General features: G+C 34.6%; 1 protein-coding gene across 1 annotated transcript; it reads right to left on the bottom strand.

The window, feature by feature from the left end:
- Positions 1-2,094: 2,094 nt before the first annotated feature.
- Positions 2,095-9,819, bottom strand: LOC112500591 (procardosin-A). The gene is made up of 13 exons (XM_025104100.1): positions 9,463-9,819; positions 9,320-9,380; positions 9,056-9,150; positions 8,354-8,454; positions 7,456-7,624; positions 7,158-7,197; positions 6,666-6,730; positions 6,067-6,180; positions 5,310-5,374; positions 5,039-5,195; positions 4,342-4,461; positions 3,629-3,714; positions 2,095-2,301 (listed from the first exon to the last, which is right to left on the bottom strand). Exons 1-13 carry the CDS (start codon positions 9,817-9,819, stop codon positions 2,217-2,219), a joined length of 1,515 nt encoding a protein of 504 aa, XP_024959868.1. The 3' UTR covers positions 2,095-2,216.
- Positions 9,820-10,091: the final 272 nt, after the last annotated feature.

The following is a 10,091-nucleotide window of genomic DNA, read 5'->3' as shown; positions in this document are numbered from 1 at the left end:
TACTGGTTTGACACCGGTATAAACAGTTTTTTTTCTTATCCAGGCACCAAAAAACAGCTTATCACCGGTGCCAGACTGAAATAAGTTAAAAAACAGCCTTTATAAGCAATCCCAAACACCCCTAAATGGATTATTCAAAAACCAAAAAATCTCCAGAGTTAACGAACCTTATTAACGGTTGTTACCTACAAGGACCAAAAGCGAAACAAACTGCCAACCAAATTGATTAAAGTGTAATCAGTTCAAAATAAGGACGAGACTTGATAATGAGTGGTAGTCATAAAACCAACAATATAATTAATCTAAAAACTTTCATTCTTATTTTAAACTACATACCAATCTCTGAAATTTCATTTTTATTTATCAATAATTATATAATTATATCATTTTAACATTATTTTTTATTTATCTCTCAATTTTTTACATAACAATTAATATAATTAGCACTTTTATTTTTATTAAATCTTTGGAGTGCATCTTTTGTGGCAAAGGTGTTGAAACTATTGACCATTGTTTCTTCTCTTGTTCGGTGTCAAGCATTCTATGGAGGAAAATATGGGCTTGGTGGGATCTTAAAGCCCCGCGTCTATCCTCGGTGTCTGATTTTAAAATGCTGATCAAACAAGTAGGTACTCATCGAAAGGTTGGAGTGACTTTCTTATCAGTGTGCGCTGTGGCGCTTTGGCAACTTTGGAAGTGGCGGAATGAAATTTTTCATGCTGAGGATGGTGCGGAAACTAAGAAGAGAGGTGAAGACCCATTCCCTTGTGTTCAAAATTTATCCAAGCTTTGGATGGGGAACATGAATCGTAAGTTCCATCTTAATTGGGATAGTTGGTCTTCTTCTCCTTACCTTGTTTAGTCTCTTTGCTTGTCTTAGGTTTGGGTTTTGCTTTGGCCTTTGTCTGGGGATGTTTAGTTTTTGTTTCTTTTTGTTCTCGCTTGTTGTGGTGGATTTTTGTATCCTCTTGTGTCTAGCTTCTTGCTAGATCTGTTGTTTAATATATTGATTGTCTTGGTGAGGGTGATGACCATGCCGTAGCTCTCCTCATTGTCCTTCCTTTTTTGCCTTAAAAAAAAAACTTATTATTTTAACATTTTTTTATTTATCTTTCAAATTTTTACATAACAATTAGTGTAATTAAAACTCTTATTTTTATTAATTTCTAATTTTTTTACATATGAATCAATATAACTTTAAACTTTTATTTTAATTTTTATAAATACATACATATATATATATATATATATATATCAAAGTTAAAAGATAGAACTAATTAGAGGTTTTCATTGAGATTTATCTTTATCTATTCAAATTTTAAGGTAAAAAATCAATAGATAATGGCCGTTTACTAAACGCTGGTAAACAAGTAATTTTTCTCACCAGATAAACATGACAAGTGCCAAGAATCTTACCCGGTAAGAGCGATGATAAGAATGGAGAGTCTTACCCAGTAAGTGAGGGTGATGACTTTTACCCGGGTAAGTGCTTACCAGGTAACTTGTTGCATAGGATACGTTTTGATGTAATACAATCTTACCCAATAAAATAAATCATAGTGTTGACTTCTAATGTTAAGTACTTACCGAGTAAGTATTTAGGTAAACAACCCCTAATTAAGAAGTTATTAAAAGAATGCCCCTCTATATATGATCAATATATACATATAGCGGAATGTTTAAGAAGGCTAATTATCGTGAGAATATAATATTAAATTATAGGTTATATGTGAATAATTGAAAAAATCAATTTGAAGATGTATATATGAACTTATATGAATAATCTGTAATGTCAGTTTACATATGTATCTTCAAATAGATTAATTTTTGGATTGTTTCAATAGTTCACAACTTCGGGTTGGATTGGATGGGTTGACGGTTTTGTTGGTTTTTGTGCACACCTACCTTCAATGATAATATTTTCATTATACTGTAATGTTTTCGGTACTTATATTCTCAATTTCGACCTTTGACAACTGATTTTCTAAATTTAAGAGGCGGATTGAATGACAATGGAGCCGATAGTGGTGTCACGCATAAGGTAAAGAGCAAAACAACATCAGCTTTCATCAGATACCGACAAATTTAGGGTAATAAAAACGTCATAAATTTATTGGACCATTTTATTCTGGTAGGATGGGAATTCACAAAAACACAGATTTAGCATAAACAGAGTAAATCCGACTGGCAGAAGGATGATCATGGCATATCATATCTCAAGCTGCTTCTGCAAATCCAACTAGTAAATTGCCATAATCAAACACTGTGTGATATGGACGCATGAAAACATCTCCGAGGATCCTGCATTAAAATACCCACAATACTAAGCGTAAAAAGATCGTCTAAAAAAATTACTATATAATTTCTGATCGGAAGCACAAGTGTAGTTTTAGATTTTATTATGTTAGGAGGGTAAAATTGTTGGTGATTTTAGTGTGATTGTGATTTATGTGGGATCGATCGACCTACTGATAAGGCAAACATAAGTGAGTTAAGAGGTGTGGAATGCACACTCACAAATGTTGCCACTTATCACCTTAAATCGCTCTAAGGCGGGAGTCACTCCCAGGTCCTAGGGGCAGTGCCCTTGGCGGTGGTCCCACTAACCATTCAGCGAGCGGGGTCGACAGAGGCCCCCCTTGAGACTTGAGACCTCTGCAAATTTTAAGAAGAGATTTGCTTAAGAATTTTAAGTTCTGGGACGTTTTGAACATATTTCAGAAGGTTGGGAACCTTCTAGAAATAATGTTAAAACTTGGTGAAAATGACCAAGTGTAGTTCATAAGCATGTGTAAAACTGTCTTCTAATCTTATCTGTTAACGGTTATAAATGTTTGTGTACTTATGTCTTAACCATTTTAACCGCTCGTAACCGTCGATCTCTCATATAAATATGTGAACAAGAATCCAGGTATATATAAGGAATATATCTTACAGCCTTAAAGATCAGAGTATTCATTTGGATTTTTCCGATACTAATTTCTTGATATCCTAGAAAACAAGGGTTGAATTATTGTATTCAGAAAGTGAGCTTTCCGTGATCTAAGGGGCCGTTTACCTAAATGCTTACCCGGTAAACGCTTACGTTAAGAGTTAACACTATAATTTATTTTACTGGGTAAGATTGTAGTACATCAAAATGGTATCGTATGCAACAATTTACCCGGTAAGCACTTACCCGGGTAAGAGTCTTCACTATCACTTACCGAGTAAGAACTCTCCATCTTTATCATTGTTCTTACCGGGTAAGATTTTTTACTCTTGTCATGTTCATCGGTAAGAAAAATTACCCGATAAGCAATTATCGGGTAAGCGTTTTGTAAACGGCCCATAAGTGATCATCCAATTCACTTATTACCTTCACTTCGTAATTTTCTAACAAAAATAATAATTTTGTATTTTAATCCAACGTTTTTCCATCTTTTTGAGTGGAACAAGAAACACTATTTTTATCTTAATGAAAATGAATTTCTTGTTCCATCTCATTCTTGTCCCATGTCATGTTAGACACATGACTTATTTCATACAGTCCGTGCATTAAGCACACCCTAACAGAGAACATGTAGTAAAAGAATGTTCTAAAACATGGGTAAAAAGAGGTTTTTACTGAAGTAGAATAGATAATTACCACAGAGGTCCAAGAAGAGTCGCATCCATCGCAGTGAATCCACTGATGCATTGTGTTGCTTCTCCCTTACCGACTTTCAAGATGTACTGATCAATTTCGTAGTCGGTTTCCAAGATAAAATATTAATTCACATTATTATTAAATTCCTTCATAGTCGTTTACAAACATAAATTGGATAAATGCTAATCAGGTAAAAAACTAAGAGAAGAGTATGGATCGGCACTAATCACTGATAGAGTAAAGGGGCGTTTACCAAACCCTACCCTATACCGACAAAAGTCACCACCCTTACTTATCTTATCGGATAACATTACTAAGCCATCAAAATGAATTGCTGGTAAGTGTTTGTCACCCGTTAAGCACGTATCGAGTAAGAGTCACCACCCGCACTTACCATGTAAGACTCTCGATTCTTACCTCATTCTTACCGGGTAAGATTACCCAATCTCTGGTATGCTAGCTCTTCTTGTAAGGTAATTGACCCGATAAGCGCTTACCTGATAAATGTTTGGTAAACAACCCCTTAAGAGTCCCTCCTTTAACTTACCAGATCAAGCATTTCGGTCAGTATCATGGGCCGGTAAAAGAGGTTGGTAAACTGTAACATCTTTGATCAGGGTCARCGCCTCTTACCCGATAAGAGACAGTAAACRGGTGGTAAACAGACCCTTAAAAAAGACATGTATATGTTTAAAATGGTGTTAAATTATCACCTGCTCTGGGGTGAGCCCAAATTTTTTGCCACCAATTGTAAAGGAAACATTGGGCATGGAGGAAAGAGTGTTGCAATCTACTTGTAGTTCTTCAGATGAAGTGGATAAGTGTTCACACAACTGCATTTAAATAAATAAATGCTTGTAATATATATATATATAAATAAAATTGGAGTTGTTTAGGGGGTGTTTGAGATTGTTTATTTGAAACAACTTATGTTTTTTCTACAAAAACACTTATCAATTTATTATAAGTCAAAAGAGTTTAACTTCTTCAAAAACTCTTTATTACCGGTTTGGTAACATTATAAGTTGTTTATCCAAACACTCAAAACTGCTTATTACCAGTGTCACACCGTAATAAGTCAATAAGTTGTTTTTATAAGCAATCCCAAATACCCCCTTAAAATGAAGAAGAATTAAATTTTGGTGTTTTCAGTTCCAACAGTTTTTTTCAAAACTTTCTTTAAAATAGAGAAAGAAGGAGCGAGAGGGAAATTTTCTATTGAATGGAGAAAGAACAGATGATTTTTTTTGTTATTAAATATTTTAATGATATAATTACTGTTGTAATCTTCAAAATGAAAAAACTGTTAGAGTTTGATGCAAATATTTTTCAAGATTTTGATTTTTTCTTCTATGTTTTAAGAAACTGTTGGAGATGCTCTTATTTGTTTTTATGCAGAGGTTACTTCACCTCGTTGGCATAGTTGATTATGTTATCTTCAGTCTCGCTTYGTTTGATTTCGTTTTGCATCCAAACGACAGCCATCTCACAGAAGGTGCACATCTCATCATGTATGCCACCAGAAGACTTGTCGTTATTCTTGTCAACCACGCTCTCAATGATTGAACTGTCAAAACATGATAGTTAGCCAATGCTTATATATCTGACATCAACAATCAAACGATATAAAACCAGTTTATTGGTATAAATAGATGTGCATAGCATACAACGTAAAACTGACCTAACATCGCGAGCACCRTCAAAAGTGCATAACTTCATGTGCGAACAGATTTTATCAGGTTGTATCTATAGGATATCATAACCAAAACAATTAAGTTGTAAGATGTTTCTAGAAATATTGAACAATATTCTCTCCGTCTCAAAAATAAGTGTCCATAATTGAAATGACACACAATCTTAGACATGCATTATTATTACAGTTTTTGTTAACCAAATGACATCTTTACCCTCATTTAATTTTTTTTCTCTTTGCAACTCTTATATAATTGTGCATTAATTAAGGGTAAATTCGAGAATTTGGTAATTTGTTTTTGAAAGTGGACATCTATTTTGGAACAAACATAAATAGAAATGTAGATTCTTATTTTATGTGCTTATCATATATCATAAGAGTATCTGCAACAAATTTTCCAAAATGGAGAACTAAAACTCAGAATCTCCAAAAGTACTTATATTTATCTCCAACAGATTCTCTATTTTGGAAACTAAAACATTAATAATATAAGCAAAATAATCTGTACCTAATATTATTGATCTCTCATAAACATTTAACAGTAAGGATTCTTATTGCTGTTAATATAATAAAAAATGTTTCTCTCTCATTGTAATTATTTTTGAGGAATTCTCTAAATTTGGAGAATATCACTCTTTCTCTCTTATCTCTGTTGGAGCAAAATATGCCTAAAATCTCCATTTTCTCAATTTTAAAGAATTTGCTGGAAATGCTCTAAGACAGGGGTGTGAAGGATAACGGGTACCTTAGATCGAAGCATCTCAATTATATCCCTTCCATAACGACTAACCACTGTCTTGCATTGCTGGTTCATGACCCCGTTAGCGCCAATTGCATGATTGATTTGAGTAACAATAGCCTAAAAAAGTGATTTTTACGGAACGTTAGACTTCTGTAACAGAATCGTAGAAGTCACTTGACCCTGAAATTGTATATGTGGACTTTGGAATGCAATCCATAAGTGGTGGCCTTGACTGATTGATATGTACTGGTATGCCGTGGGGGTAGTCAACGTTTGATTCAGGGAAAAGTTAATTGTGTCGATTAGGAATAAAATACCCCTTTTCCAAATTGAATGGACTTTGACGTTTTGAGTAAGATGCGTGAAATCCCGTGAAAAACCAATCATCCCCACGGGATTTCAAAATCCTATATTTATGAGATTTCAAATCCGAAAAATCCTTCAGACCAAACATAAGACTAAAATGAAATTCAATTCCAGATACCTTCGATCCAATCCCAAAGGGACACTAAGATCAGTAATATATGATAGGTAGCACACAATACATATATAAGATACCCATCCGAAATAATATAGAAGCATATAATTTTTTCACACGTTACCGTTGGACCCGCCAACAAAGAGGTTCCAGAGTCGGCAAATGCTTGACAACCAGGGGCGCAAAATCCTGAAATGGAAACCCTCATATCAGAAATCCCACAAAACCTCGTTAAATTACTCTATAAAAGTGTCCTTAAAAAATAAGAGGGTTCCAATAAAATAAAAGTGAAATGGTCCACGTCTCGTTGATATGACACTCTAATATGCCCCCTTCAACCAAGGTTGGTGGGACACAAATTAATCGACTGTGAGTGTCGAGAAGGGGCTAGACGAGTACAGTGTCGGGTCCTTTGAGTAGTAGATATTGAATATGAAACCATGTGAAAATATATGAAACCCCATTAAATTATTCTCCAAAAGAGCCTTAAAAGAAATAAAGGGGTTCCAACTTCCAACATGTATGAAGATGAAATGATCCAAGTCARCCGATTCGGGACTCTTAAAAATTCCTTTTGTAACCGAGAAAAAGAAGGAAAAATAGGAACACTGAGTACCGGTACTTTTATCTCCAATAAGAACGTCACCGATTCCAAACTACAAACAAGAAAAACAAATAAAATTCAGCAACCAATGGCGGACTTAGAACATTGGATACATTTAGGGGAAATTCCCATGAATGAAAAATTGAATATGCACATTTGCATATAAGTAATTGAAGCTGTTTTTTTAGTTTATACTTGGCAAATTGCTATCAAATTACCTGTATGCACATGTGTATACTGTCCAGATGAACGGTTCCAACGTGTTCCTCAATTTTCATTTATTACATAAGTATAGATCATGGTAACCAACCTGCCAATAGTACTGATAAGTCACAGGGACATAAGTGTGGTCACCCCTAAAATGATTAGGGTCAAGCCCACCAAACACRAGTTCGCCACCTTCTTCCTCATCAACATTGCGATTCAACCAAAAGGAAAACCTCCGTTCTTTAACAAGACCTTGATTAAGCATGTTGTACCTATAATATGTGCAGATATCTCAGTTTACAAGCCATTTCACTAACCCACTTGGGTTGTGACTCAAGCTCAGGGCATGTATTAGCCGTTATGTTTGAACAACCCAACCCAATGCTTGCGGTTTGGAAAAATCTTAACCCAACCCGTACTGGTTGGTCGGGTTGATACTTTGATATATTAAAATATTCTTCTAACCTTGAATATATTATTTATCTACTCATAATTTCTTTTTCATCGTCAACCATTTGATACAACTTATCTATATTTCTTACGTATATCACATTCAGTTAATTTTCTCAATTTACATATATATGTTCACAGTTACTGAACATATATATGAATGAGTTATATAGAGATATGAATAGATTGAAAATATGTATATATGAAAAACATACATGATAGTGTAATTGTCTAATGTATATATATATTAATAGAAATTCAACAATCMTATTAAATYCAAGAAATAAAAGAATATCGGGTTCATCGGGTTGGGTTGGGTTGGGTTGAGTTCAAATAATAGTAACCCAATATCAACCCAATACCTACAGTTTGACAATTTTACCACTCGATTAGACATCGGGTTGCTTCGGGTTGGGTTATTTCACGTTGGGTTGGGTTGGGTTGATCGGGTTGGTCGGATTTTTGAGCATCCCTACCAACGGTTACCCAAAAAAACACAAAAAAAGGTATGAAACGTAAACCAGTTCGGTAACTAGAGGCGAGTAAAGTACCAGACAGGAACGGAGATCGTTTGAAATGAAAGGCCGAGTATACCGTCAAACAACCTATTCAAGAAAACATTGTCGGCCTCTTCGGTTGCCTCTATAAAATCCTGAAGAAAGTGAAACATCACAAGGAGGGAGAGTCGTGATGAGAACGTTGAACTCGATACATCCAAAACCACAATTCACTACAACAAAATTAGGTTTATAGGACACTTCCAATCTCTAAGCGTCCCAATAGACCGTTTTATAGGACTTAATTTATTGGACCAAAAGGTGTTGTAATAAGTTTATATGACGATTTTGGGCGTCTTAACAAGTTTTTTAGGACATCTTTAATACAAAGTGTTGCATTAACAACTTTATAGGACATTTTTTAGAAAGTGTCCTATAAACTCAATTTTTTATAGGACATTTGTTTTTATAGGACAGTTTTTCAAATAATGTCCTATAAAGTTGATAATGAGACGCTTTATATTAAAAATGTCGTAAAAAACTTATTACGACGAATTTGGTCAATTTATAAAGAGGTATATTAGGATACTTAGAATTTGGGAGTGTCCTATAAACCCGATTTTGTGATAGTGATTCTTTAACTTTATAGGACACTATTTGAAAAACTGTCCTATAAAAACAAATGCCCAGAGCAGATAGGATATCCCACCACATCTATTAAGCCTCAACTACTACGTCACAGCCCTCATGGTTTACCTGCTCTTTAACAACAAGATCACCGATCGTGACAGAGTCTTGGCTAAAAAAACCCGAGATTGATCCGGTTCCATATTGAATAGCGCCAAATGTCCCTTGATGAAATATGATACCAATTAATAACCTTTTACCATCAAACAAGAAGTAACGATTTCACGAGTAACTTGCGAAATCCACTTTTTATAAATATAATATTCATAAAGCAGCAATTTCGCAAGTTGCTAACCAAAATGTTACTTGACAAATAATCACACGAGACCGTACCATTTTCCTTGTAGGTACTTGAACCGCTCGACTCATACATTGAGTGCGCCCGACAAGCTTTCTGCACATGATTGAAATTGTATATAAATTCAACAGCTACTCTATTTTAGTAAAACAACTGGTAAATAGATCGAAAACTTAACTGAATTGATGCACTTTGAAGAAGGCACCCATAGATAAGAACTTCCGGTATCGAAAATCACTGTGAACTTTTGAGGTGGAGTTCCAATACCAATCTCACCAAAATACGAAGTATCCCTATCGTTCGTTAGTGCAACAACGGTACTGCCCGAGTCCCTAACCGTACCACGGAAGCCGAAATCTTTTCGAGCATTTCCTTCCATTAACGCACGACGTCCACGAAGTTGGTCGATTCGGTCCACCTTCCTCTTTTTAAGTCCAATTCGAATCAATCCGTCATGGGAGACCGAAAATACAGTAGGTGATAGAAGATAAAACAAGAACAAGGCAAGCACGTTTGCTTTGATTGAGGTACCCATGTTTCACTGCAACCATGACATAGAAATTTATATGAAAACTGAAACATTAATAAACATTAATATACATATTTTAGAAATAATAATAATATTAATTATTGGTTTTATAAATCGGTCTATTGGGATGCTTAATTAAAGACTGGGGGTGTCCTATGAACTCAATTATGTTGTAGTGTGCATTTGACGGTATAGATAAATACATGTAGTACGTACATACACATAATAATTCCTCAATTAAATCGAAAGAAGTATATAAACTAAAGAACAAAGTAACT

Source organism: Cynara cardunculus (assembly GCF_001531365.2).
Source record: "Cynara cardunculus var. scolymus isolate 2C chromosome LG 17, CcrdV1, whole genome shotgun sequence".
Lineage (NCBI taxonomy): Eukaryota > Viridiplantae > Streptophyta > Magnoliopsida > Asterales > Asteraceae > Cynara > Cynara cardunculus.
Note: the sequence above shows the minus strand (reverse complement) of the source record. Positions and strands in the feature narration are given on the sequence as shown.